The sequence below is a fragment of the Dipodomys merriami genome, unplaced genomic scaffold (genome assembly GCF_024711535.1).
Source record: "Dipodomys merriami isolate MVZ:Mamm:240054 unplaced genomic scaffold, mDipMer1.0.p SCAF_71, whole genome shotgun sequence".
Lineage (NCBI taxonomy): Eukaryota > Metazoa > Chordata > Mammalia > Rodentia > Heteromyidae > Dipodomys > Dipodomys merriami.
In genome coordinates this window covers 4527750-4540365 of record NW_027206302.1, presented here as the reverse complement: position 1 = coordinate 4540365, position 12616 = coordinate 4527750, and the positions used below count along the sequence as shown (strand labels likewise).

Sequence of the window (12616 nt, the reverse complement as noted above, 5' to 3'; positions counted from 1 at the left end):
GAGAGGAGGAGGGCAAGGATATTGGGACAATAACAAGGGGTAACAATGATCGACAAGTAATATGCTCATTGCCTTATTCATGTAACTGTAACCCCTCTGTACAACATCTTTACAGTAAAATAAAATTATAAAACTTTAACTTCCATGCTATAAGAACAAAAGATTCTTTTAGTTGGGGAATTCTTTTTTTTTTTTTTTTTTTTTTTTTTTGTCGGTCGTGGGGCTTGAACTCTGGGCCTGGGCTCTGTCCCTGAGCTCTTCAGCTCAAGGCGAGCGCTCTACCACTTGAGCTACAGCGCCACTAAGAACAAAAGATTCTTAAGATTTCATCAACAATGTAAAATCTAGAGCATTCTTTTTTTTTTTTTGGTAAGTTGTGGGGCTTGAACTCTGGGCCTGGTCACTGTCCCTCAGCTCTTCAGCTCAAGGCTAGTGCTCTACCACCTAAGCCACATCGCACTTCCCATTATTATTATTATTTTGTGCTGGTCTTAAGGCTTTAACTTAGGGCCTGGGTGTTGTCTCTGAGCCTTTGTGTTCAAGACTAGTGCTGCTCTATTACTGGAGCCACAGTTTTACTTTTGGCCTTTTGGTGGTGAATGGAGATAAGAGTCTCACAGACTTTCCTGCCTGGACTGGTTCCAAACAGTGATCCTCAGATCTCAGCCTCCTGAATAGCTAGGATTAAAGCTGTGAGCCACTGGTGCCCAGCTGGTACACTGTTTTTTTAATGGAACAATTCTGAAGTTTATTAAAGTAAATTAAGCATCAACTGGAAGAGATAGATAATTTCAATTATGTGAATATTATTTTTAAATAGTCTGGGACAAATAACAGGACTAATACACAACGAGAGTACTTTTTTTATGGCCAATTTCAACTCGCAATATTAATTATTAACAGGAAGAAGCCTTGACCATTAAAAAATGTATTGACTGACATAAAAAAAAACTGTAAGCAGAATACAGTATTTTTAGAAACAGGAAAAAAGTAAAAAATTCCTTCCTTCCCACTCCCCCTTTTTCCTTGTTACTTGGGCTTGAACTTGTGCTTGCTAAGCAAGGACTTTACCATTTTACTACACTCTTTTTGCTTTATTTGCCTCACATTTTGCCTGGGCTGACCTGGATCATGATCCTCTTATTTACTTTTTCTTGGTAGCTTGGATGACAGGTATACACCACTTTTTCCCCAGGTTGTCCCTGGAATTGTGATCCTCCCAATATTTTTCTTCTGAGTAGCTGGGATTACAGGTATGAAACATCACACCTAGCTTCTTTCTTGACATAGGTTTCTAGTCCAGGTTGGCTTTGAACTCAAGAATGTCCTGCCTCAGTCTCCTATGTGCTGGGATTACAGACTTTTACCACTATGTTTATTTCTCTTTCTTTTCTTCATTGACTTTTACATATCTATTCTTGGCTTATTTTTTGGTGCCTAGAATCACAAAAGTGATGGGCAATGGAAAGGAAATAGAAATAACAAAGACACACCCTATATCAAGGTCATACGCCACTCAGAAAGGTTATCAGTTGATATAAAGTCCTCTAACTATTAATATTGGTGCTTTAAGCTATAAACAAAGCTTAACAAAGAATGAAAAGGACTAACACTTCCAATGGATAAACAAGGTGGCATAAAAATGTCAGAATAATGATGTAACAATACCCTTTGCAACTTGACTAATTCATAAATGGTAATTAAGTACAAGGCACTGGTAAGCAAGACCTTTCTCTGAAATAGAACACCTAAGAGGATGAGCTAAGCAAATATTTAGTCAGGCTTAATGATACTGAATGAAAATTATGCGAGTCAGCAGTTATACTTAGCAAAATATTATCACTGAGGTTTGAAATAGCAAGAATACAAAATACTCTAATCATGTCCAGTCACTGCCCTGCGCAAAGTCACAAGGGCCTTTGAAAAGACCCACCTCATTTGTTGGCTAAGTGTCTGTTCTGGATTTAAGATCTATTGCTGGTACTTCAAGTGCTCACCCTTTCCTTTGCTAGTCCTTTTTACTCAACAGCAGCTCAGCTTTTATTTCCCTTCACAGGCTTTGCATCTGCCAAGACTCTAAGATCCATTAGACCAGTCCAGGCTGGCTTTGAACTCAAGACTGTATAATGCATATACTTGTGCTTGCTAAGCAGGGACTATGTTTTGGGTTTTTTTTTTGGTCATGGGGCTTGAATTCTGGGCTTGGGCGCTGTCCCTGAGCTCTTTAGCTCAAGGCAAGCGCTCTACTGCTTGAGCCACAGTGCCACTTCTGGTTTTCTAGTGGTTTATTGGAAATAAGAGTCTCACAGACTTTCCTGCCCTGGCTGGCTTTGACTGCAATCCTCAGATCTCAGCCTCCTGAGTAGCTAGGATTACAGGCATGAACCACTGGTGCTTGGCTTAAGCAGGGACTATGTATGTCGATGTGAGGTCGATGTGAGAACCTTGCTTGGAACACTAGATGAATCTTTATCAAACGCCTTCTAAAACACCTAGAACATTCCACCAGAAACTCTTTTAGGAAGAAAAATAAATAGGTCACAAACAGGGATATTTCCACAGAATAGTTTTTCCCAGAAACCTGTTAAAAGGTAACTATTAAGACAATGAAAGTACCAAGGAGGTTGAGGTACACTTTTTTAAGCTGTAGAAGACAAAACCTACATGACTAAAACAAAGGATATTTGGAAATTAAATTTAAACTAAAATGGCAGCACCCTTTGTTATCTTGATATTTCACTTGCATCATCTTATCTAGAAAAACAAAACAACAGAAAGGGACTAATCCTGTTCATCTCCTTATTGTTTAGTGTAGTAGCTGTCAGACGCTACTTACATAAATATAGCAGCTATAGAATTCTATGTGTATGGCTCTCAGTGCCAGTAACTGGATACTGTAATACAGTCACACATACCAGACACATTTGCCAACTCCCAACTCTTCTTCATATGAAAATCATTTATGCCAGTTGCTCAGATTGACATTTTAAAATCACTCTATGAGACACATCATAAAAAACAGGAGGGCAAAGAATAGCATTCATCATCTTGCTAGTGAGCAAGGGAGGGGTATAAAAGATACTGATAGTTTAATGATATTTAAATGATAACAGCAACAAAAGTTTTCATTAGAAAAATAAAAGATTGGGAATTCTGCCCAGGAATGCAAAAATGATTAGAACAAATTTCAAGAAGTATCTGCCCACTTATTATCTTAAAATTCCAAGCACAAGGTTCCTTGTAATTAAGGTTGATATATCAATTCATTAATAAACAAAATAGAAATATACTATGCATATTCTTTCAGTAATTAACCTTAAGCTAGCAATGCTGCGTAGTGTAGGAGCATTCTAAAAAAGAAGCTACTCAAATGGTAAAGCTTTAGAAAAATATTTTTCTGTTAAAAAAGTCCTTCCAAGTAGAGTCAGATTAACTAAGTAAGGTCTTTGCTTTAGCATATGAGTGTTCCAATGACTGAACATGAGGCAGCAAAGTAAATAAGACAAAGGGAATTCGTAGTTGTTCCCTAAGGAAGATTTCTACTGAGCAAGCATAGATCAATAAAGGTTGTTTGTTTGTTTGTTTGTTTTTTTGTGGTATTTGGGGTTGAACTTAGGGCTTTGCACTTACTAGGTAAGCATTATACTACTTGAACCATGCCCCAGTCTTTTTTTAGTTTGTTTTCTAGACAGGGTCTTGTGCTTTTCCTAGGCAGGCCTTTGGCCATCATCCTCAGAACTCCACCTCTTCAGTAGCTGGGTTTAAAGGCATATACCAACATGCTGAGTTTGTTTTTGAGATAGTCTCCCTAACTTTTGCTTGGGCTGGCTTTGAACCATGATCCTCCTAACTCAGCTTCTCAAGAAGCTGGAATTAACAGGCAGTCACCACAACATCCAGCTCCTCAGTCAAGATTTTACCTTCTAGAATATATATATATATATATATATATATATATATATATATATATATATATATATACATATATATATACACACATATATATACATATACATATATATATATATATATATATATATATATATATATATATATATATGCATGTTATTTCTTCTCTTGTCTATGTTCCTGACCAAAACCAGTGAAATTTCAATGTTGAAAACAACAAACTGAGCCAGGAATGGTGGTGTCCCAGCTGGGGAGGCTGAGGTAAGAGGCCTGCTTCAGCCAGGCAGTTTGAAGCCAACCTCTTCACTACATAGTAAGACTGTCTCAAAAACAACCCCCAAACATTTTTAAAGGATTTTTTTTGGTAGTAGAGGAATATGAAAGAAAAAAGAAGTATGTACTATACAAGTATCTTTTGTAAAGTGCTTTGAAAACAGTGTTGTAAATTACATTTCAGATGCTTCAAAATAATAAACATGAAATACAGTACTTTCTTAGTTTTCTGGCAGAGGAACAAAAGATTTCATGCCTGTTGGAGGACATGGGCTCAGATTTTAGGCTCAACATACAGTAAGTTGGCAATAACAGTGAATTACAAGTAAAAGAAAAACAAAAGATCTAAATCCTGTACTTTTCATGTGCAGATGGAATTCTGAAAGGATAACAACGCCCTTTGGAAACAGTTTGTAGTGTCTCTACTCTAAACCAGTGCTTAAAACAACAAAACCTCAAACAGAAAATTTGACATGCAATTTTCTTGAGTTACAAAGTGCAATTGCTCACCTGAATCCAATGTTACCAATAACCCTGCTTTTGACAGCTTTATAGTACTTTTTAACATCTTGAAGATATTAACTAAAGTTGATCAAATAAATCAATACAGAAAAAGTTTTCCTATGTTTCTATGATTTAACCAACTTAAAAGATCAAAGTCCTAACTTCCTTTATAACTATCACTTTACTTTTATTTATTTATTTATTTTTGGTTGGCTGTGGGGCATGAACTCTGGGCCTGGGTGCTGTACCTGAGCTCTTCAGCCCAAGGTGAGCACTCTACCACTTGAACCACAGCTCCACTTCCCATATTCTGGTGGTTTATTGGAGATAAGAGTCTCACCAACTTGCCTGCCCAGGCTGGCTTTGAACCTCAATCCTTAAATCTCAGCCTCCTGAGTAGCTAGGATTACAGGCATGAGCCACTGGTGCCCAGCTTTACTTTAATTTTAAAAAGAAAGTTAACACTGGTAATAAGTGAGCAAAAGCAAAAACAGAAAAAGCCTTTTAAAAGTACCATCCTGTATTTTCCTGATTCCTTTTAGTAAAATGAAAATAATCAGTATGGTTCTTCAATAAACATGATTCTATTTTCACATAATTTGATAATCTTTTAAATCTCAAGCTGTTATATCATTTCTTAATTGAAATATAACTTGTGACCTTCAAGATCAGACTCATTCAATTTTGCTTCATTATGATTTTTTAAAAGACATATTAAAACTAAAAATCAAGAAACTTTCCTTTTAAAATTAAGGCTGTAGTACTTTGCCCTTTTAAAGTGATGGAGGTGGAGGTTTTGCCTACTGCCTGTGGCTAGGATGTCAGACAGACCCAGCTTTCCTGTAAGACTGAAGATGTAGCCAATACAGTTTTATGTTTTTTTAAAGCACTATTCTAACAAATATAAAAAAAAAGTTATACTTCAAAATGCATACATATATGTTTATATATACACACATATATATAAAAATATATATATGAAAATCACATTAAAACATGAGAGGCAGCAAGTAAACTAGCAAAACTAAAAGTTAGTACCCCCTTCTCCCAAGAATCTTTTTCTTTCTCCACACAATTTTGGAGGCCTCAACCTAAGAATTCCAATCTTTTAAAATGTTTGCCCTTTATAAAAAAAAAAAAAGCTTTAAGGGATTTCTCTATCTGAGTTACAACTTCTGACAAGGTTTTATATTTATAGCAGCTTGAACAAATTCACTAAAGAAAATAATAATTTAGATTGCTACTGCTTATGTACACATTGCACACATGGAAATGTAAGTCCACAGCAGGAAAGAGCAGACACACTCACGTAAGACAGAGCTGAGGACTGAGACAGGAGACAGGTGTGCAATCTCAAAACACTAGGCTAGTTCGCTGTGTGTCACATTCAAACAAACTATGTGTATAAAACACTTGAATGTCACAGTAGCATGAAGGGAAAAAATGTAGATGAGGAAGGCGATAGAGAGAGATATAAGTGGTAGTGAAGGGAAAATAAAACAGAAATGAAGTTCCCCACTGGAATGAATCATAAAATATATACACAGATACACATGTAGGTCATGAGTCTAGTTCTAGATATGTATGCATATGAAGTATGCATGTACATATTTAAAAATACAGACTCCTTTTATAATATATGAGTGCACTTTTTTTGCACACATATTAATAGTCAACAATTACTCTGGTTATTCATTCATGTATGTGTTTTTTAAACTTCTCTTTCCTTTTTTTTTTTTTTTTTTTTGCAAAGATAGTTGTGCTGCCAAGCAACTTGAGGTAAAGGCATTAAAAGGGTTAGACTATCAGAAGTGAAAATGAAACAATTGCAATACTTCCTACAGGAGACTGCACAATAAAGCAGCTGGCTGGGTTCATATTGCATAAATATGTGCTGCGTTCCTCAATGAAGTAAACAATCTTCCTTGGATCAATAGAAGGACCAGACCTCCCACGGTGGTGGCCAATACACAGTTAGAGGCATCCCTACTGAACCAACCTCACTGGCAACGTAGGCTGTACAATGACTCATCTTTCAGTGCTTCTTCCCAGACATACTTGGACTTATGTTAAGCAAAGTACATTGTGCGTAAGGTATCTTGGTGAATCTGTACAGCCTTGGCAAGAGCTTGTGGATCTCGCCCATTACTCTGTCCTGAAACGTGGCTTCCTTCAGCACTGTAAGAAAAGTAGCAATAAACAAATTTATTCTGATGCAAAGATTCTGAAAACTGTTATGTATTGTAGAAATTTTAAAAAATTAGAAAATTCATACCAGTATAATGAGGTATGTGTCTATCACATAGCTTCAATAACTAACTCAAGCTGGAGCACTGGTGGCTCACATCTGTAATCCTAGCTACTCAGGAGTCTCTTATGTCCAATTACCTAGCAAAAAGTTACAACTGGAGGCATGGCTCAAGTGGAAGTGTGCCAGCTGTGAGAGAAAAAGCTGAGCAAGAGCATGGTCCTGAGTTCGTCTCTATACAGGCACAAAAAAAAACTTTCAGAATTTAACACTCGTCCGTCCGTCCGTCTGTCTTTTTTTTTTAATTTGGGTGCCAGTACTAGGGCTTGAACTCAGGCCTGGAGGCACTGTCCCTCAGCTTTTCTGCTCAAGGTTAGCACTACCACTTGAACCACAGGTCCATTTCCAGATTTTTTGGTGGCTAATTGGAGATTATAGTGTCTTGGGACTTTTCTGTCAAGGCTGGCTTTGAACCATAATCCTCAGATCTCAGCCTCTGGAGTAACTAGGATTATAGACAGGAGCCACCAATGCCTGGCTTCAGGTCTTAATTTTTATTTCCTATATTCATCATATAAAGAAAAACATGGTGATATATGTCTGGGTCTGGTTTATTTTACTTACCATGGTAATTCCCAGTTCTATCTGTTTTCCTGTAAATGGTATTTTTTTTTCTAAATAAAACTTCATTATTACCCAGCATATTTGAATAAAGCATCATAACTCTGGCAGTCAGCTCTAATCACTTTTCATATGATGCACTAATTCCTCCAATAATTTAACTTTAATGTGGAAGTGCTTAAGGAAATTTCCTGAGAAAAATCAGAGCACATTTGAAGTTGGCTAAAAATTGGTATTGTTATGCTTTCGTATTACCTGTCATGTTCTTTGTCCACGAGATGATATCTGGCTCTGAATGCCACCAAGTGAGCATAATACGCTGGTGCAGGTATGGAAACAGATCGTGTACAGCGAACATAGGTGTGACAGAGCTGGTAAGTGAGCAGCTGAAGTTCATCTGCAGTAAAGCAGTTATCATCCCATAAAACATGGTAGTGGGAAGGACGGCTGGTACCCTGTGAAATTAATGGAATGTTCTGTTGATAGCTAAACTCTTAAATGAATTTTCAGCATAGACTTAAAAGTTATATATGAAAGCTCTCCATTAATTAGAAAATAAATTTAAAATTTAGCTGATTCTGGTATATACCACAAAAAAGAGTAAAAGCAGATAATTTGGACATTATAACCAAGAGGAGGATATAGCCTAAGTGCCCACTAATGGATGAATGGAATATTACTTAACTTGAAGGTATTATGCTAAATGGAATAAACCACTTATAAAAGGACAAATATTATGAGACCTTTTTTTTTGTGGTCAGTCGTGGGGCTTGAACTCTGGGCTTGGGCGCTATCCCTGTGCTCTTCAGCTCAAGGCGAGCACTCTACCGCTTGAGCAATAGCGCCACTTCCGGTTTTCTGAGAGGTTTATTGGAGAGAAGAGTCTCCGGGAGTTTCCAGCCCAGGCTGGCTTTGAACCATGATCCTCAGATCTCAACCTCCTGAATAGCTAGGATTACAGGTGTGAGCCACTGGGGCCTGGCTGTTCCTGAGCTACATTTTTAGCTTAAGGCTAGGCTAGCTCTATCACTTGAGCCATAGCTCCATTAGTTTTTTTGTGTGTGTGATTAATTGGAGGTAAGGGCCTCGAGTACTTTCCTGCCTGGGCTGGCTTTGAACCACAATTCTCAGATCTCAACCCCCTGAGTAGCAAGGTACCTTTTTATAGTGGCAGCAAGTAACATGGTGGCTGCCAGGAGCTGAGGTGAGGGTAGGAGGGAGTAGGGAGTTGGTAGGCTTAACAATGGTTAAAATGGTAAATTGCCAGGTGTGGTGGTACACTTTAGGTTGGAGGCCAACCTAAGGTACACAATGAGTTCAAGGCTAGTCTGAGCTACCTAGAAAGATATTGTCTTAAAAACCGAAGTGCTAGGGCTGGGAAGGTAGGTCAATGGTAGAATGCTTTCCCCTCTTCAGAGTGCTATTCTTGAGCTGAAGAGCTGAGGAACAGCGCCTAGGTCCAGAGTTCAAGCCCCATGACTGACAAAAAAAAAAGAAATAAAATAAACAAAACCCCTCCCCAAGTGCTGGACAGCTGCAGTTTTCCTTCCAAGCCTACCTAGATGGCTGACTCTAATTGTGACCTAGGTGCCCTCGAAGGGGACTGAGCTGAATAGGGGAAGCTATCCAGGGCCTTGCTGGCAAGAGGCTAAAAGCTGGAGCACATGACTCTCATGCTGTCTGGTTGCAAAGGAATTTCTGCCTGCACTGAACCAGCTAACCTTTTCAAATGGGTAGGGTCTACTCATGGAGCAGCTGTACAGTAAATGAAGGCCTGACATATAAGCTCTTCCTGGAGTTCTCCAATGGTTACCTTTACAATGTCCCCACAGTGAAGTTGCCCACACCTTGCTACCATCCCTATGTGGATATCCAAGGTAACAATACCAGAATATACTCAAGGACAAATGGTCAGCCCTGCATGATGACAGGACCATTCTGCTTTCTGTGCAGTCTGCCAGAACAATCATTTGAAAATCATGCTGCTAAGCTCTAGAAAAACCCCTACAGCAAATGGGGCACTGCTGGCTCACACACATAATCTTTACTATGAGAAGGAGGGGATCAAGTTATAGGACAGTACAAGCAGAAATCTATTCAAGACTTCATCTAAATGGAAAGAAACTGGGCATGGTGGCATGCATATGTCATCCAGCTAAAACAGACAGATGTAGGAAGTGGTGCTGTAGCTCAAGTGGTAGAGTGCTCGCCTTGAGCTGAAGAGCTGAGGGACATCGCCCAGGCCCAGAGTTCAAGCTCCATGACCGACAAAAAAAAAAAAAAAAAAAAAGAAAAAACAGACAGATGTAGATGTATGTGCGTGGACAGGCAGCAATACCTATCTCAAAAATAACAAGCTTTGGGGCTGGGAAGGTGGCTCAGTGGTAGAGCACTTGCCTTGCATGCATGAGGCCCTGGGTTCGATTCCTCAGCACCACATAAAGCAAAAAGAAAAAAACCAGAAGTGGCACTGTGGCTCAAGTGGTAGAGCGCTCGCCTTGAGCTGAAGAGCTGAGGGACAGCTCCCAGGCCCAGAGTTCAGGCCCCACGGCCGGACCCAAAAAAAAAAAAAAACAAGCTTAAAAAAGGGTTAGAGCGTGGTTAGCTTAGCAAGAGCAAGGCTCTAAGTTCAAACCCCAGTACCACACAGACTTACAATGTCATAGGTAAATAAGCACGCAATATTTTAAAGCTATGAGTCTGAAAATTTAAAGCTGTCAGTCTATCAGTGTATATGGGTTTATCTTCTTGAAATTTATATTTTACTAAGTGGCAAGTATGCGTTATACCTGCTTAGATATCTTGGGAATGTGGGTTTATTCTCTGCTGTTGCTGCAGGAACCATTATGAATTAAAGTTTATAGTCTACCAAATAAAGTGAGCAAATTAATGAAAATATTTTCTACAATTGCACTTTTTTATATTCAATATCTTACCACTACATGTCTAAGGTTTGTATGAAGTATTATCAAAAGAAGTATATATTAGAATTGGAGGCATGGCTCAAGTAGTAGAGCACCTGACTAGCAAGCATGAGGCCCTAAGTTCAAGCCCCAGTACAGCAGTCTACAATAAAAATAAATGAATTTAAAATTAAGATTTCCTAAAAATAGGAGGCAATTGGCTACTTTACATTGTTTTCAAAAACAGTTTTTGGGGACTGGGAAGGTGGATCAGTGGTAGAGTACTTGCCTTGCATGCATGAGGCCCTGGGTTCGATTCCTCAGCACCACATAAGCAGAAAAGGCCGAAAGTGGCACTGTGGCTCAAGTGATAGAGTGCTAGCTTTGAGGTGAAGAGCTGAGGGACAGTGCCCAGGCCCAGAGTTCAGGCCTCATGACTGACAAAACAACACAACAACAACAACAACAAAACAGTTTGGGCCAGGCACCATTGGCTCACATCTCAGGAGGCTGAGAAATAAGGATTGTGATTTGAAGCCAGCCCAAGAAGGTAAGTCTGTGAGACACTTATCTCCAATAAATTATCAAAAAAGCAGGCAGTGAAGCTGTGGCTCAAGTGGTAGAGTGCTATCATTAAGTAAAAAAAGCTCAGGGACAAGGGTCAGGCCCTGAGATCAAGCCCCAGAATGGGCACAAAACAAAAACAAACCATGTTTGGGTTAATTGAAGGGCCCATTTTAGAGAGGTTCAGGCTATTGATCTAATTATACTCTGGCATTTTTATAAAAATAAGCCCTCAAAGTAAGGGAAAGGAAGAAATTTATTTACTGAAAGTTTCATACAGAAGAACTTGGGCCAGGTGCCTGTGGCTCATGCCTGTAATCCTAGCTACTCAGGAGGCTGGATATGAGGATCACTTTTCTGCCTGAGACTCTTATCTCCAATTAACCACTAAAAAAGCAGAAGTGGAGCTGTGGCTCAACGTGGTAGAGTGCTAGCCTTGAACAAAAGAACGCAGGGAATGTACCCAGGCCCTGAGTTCAAACCCATAACCCATAACAACAACAACAAAAAAGAAATAACTTGGCAGGCAGAAAGAGTATTTCTTGGCCTTTGTGTGAGATTTTAAGTATATGACCTATAAGAATTGAATTAAAACATTTCAACCACAGTATAGACTTACCTGTATTCCAGCATGGCTACAGAGGTAAAAATCAAACTCATATGGGTGTGTAATGTCTGTGTCAACAGTTGTTCCAGCTGGGATATTGCCACTTCTTCCAACCTAGATTTTTTTTTTTAGTCAAAGTTTAAACAAACAAGACAAAGATGAATAATGCATCTGAAAGTACATTAAAAATGTATAAATGTCAGGTGCTGGTGGCTCAAGCCTGTAATCATAGCTACTTAGGAGGCTGAGATATGAGGATCACTATTTGAAGCCAGGCTGGGCAGGAACGTCTGTGAGACTCTCATCTCCAATTAACCACCAACTTTCATCTTGAACTATTATTGCTTAAGCTGTCATTAAGAGCAGACTCTATAAAGGTGGGTGCACTCTATAAAGGTGGGTGCTGGTGGCTCATACTTGTAAGCCTAGCTACTTAGGCTAAAATCTGAGGATAGCAGTTCAAAGATAACAGAGGCAGGAAAATCTGGGACTCTTATCTCTAATTAATCATATACATACACAAAGCCAAAGTGAAGGTATGGCTTAAGTGGTTATATGCTAGCTTTGAGCACAAAAGCTCAGGGACAGTGCTCAGGCCCTGAATTCAAGCCATAGGATTAGCGGAGAATGGGAGATGGAAAAAGACAAGAAGAGGGAGAGAGGGCTGGGAAGGTGGCTCAGTGGTAGAATGCTTGCCTTGCATGTATGAGGTCCTGGTTTTGATTCCTCAGCACCACATAAGCAGAAAAAGCCAGAAGTGGTGCTGTGGCTCAAGTGGTCAAGTGGTAAGAGCACTAGCCTTAAGCTGAAGAGCTGAGGGACAGTGCCCAGGCCCAGAGTTCAGGCCCCAGGACTGGCAAAGAGAGAAATGGGGGGGGGGGGGAGTGCGAAGGGGGAGAAAAAGGGGAGAGGGAGAAAGGGGAGAGGAAGGGAGGATATGGCTTAAGAGTAGTGTGGTAGCCTTGAGCACAAAAGCTCAGGGACAGT

The 12616-nt window shown here is 39.3% G+C and overlaps 1 protein-coding gene across 8 annotated transcripts in view; it reads right to left on the bottom strand.

Moving 5' to 3' along the window:
- Positions 1-6389: 6389 nt before the first annotated feature.
- LOC138818048 (protein argonaute-3) overlaps positions 6390-12616 on the bottom strand; it is a 78758-nt gene continuing 72531 nt past the window's right edge. For all 8 annotated transcript variants that reach the window (XM_070008912.1, XM_070008913.1, XM_070008911.1 and 5 more), the window contains 3 exons: positions 11642-11743; positions 7811-8010; positions 6390-6864 (listed from right to left, as the gene is read on the bottom strand). In XM_070008912.1, coding sequence (XP_069865013.1) covers positions 6756-6864; positions 7811-8010; positions 11642-11743 — 411 coding nt within the window. In that variant the 3' untranslated portion in view covers positions 6390-6755. The remainder of the gene's footprint in view (positions 6865-7810; positions 8011-11641; positions 11744-12616) is intronic.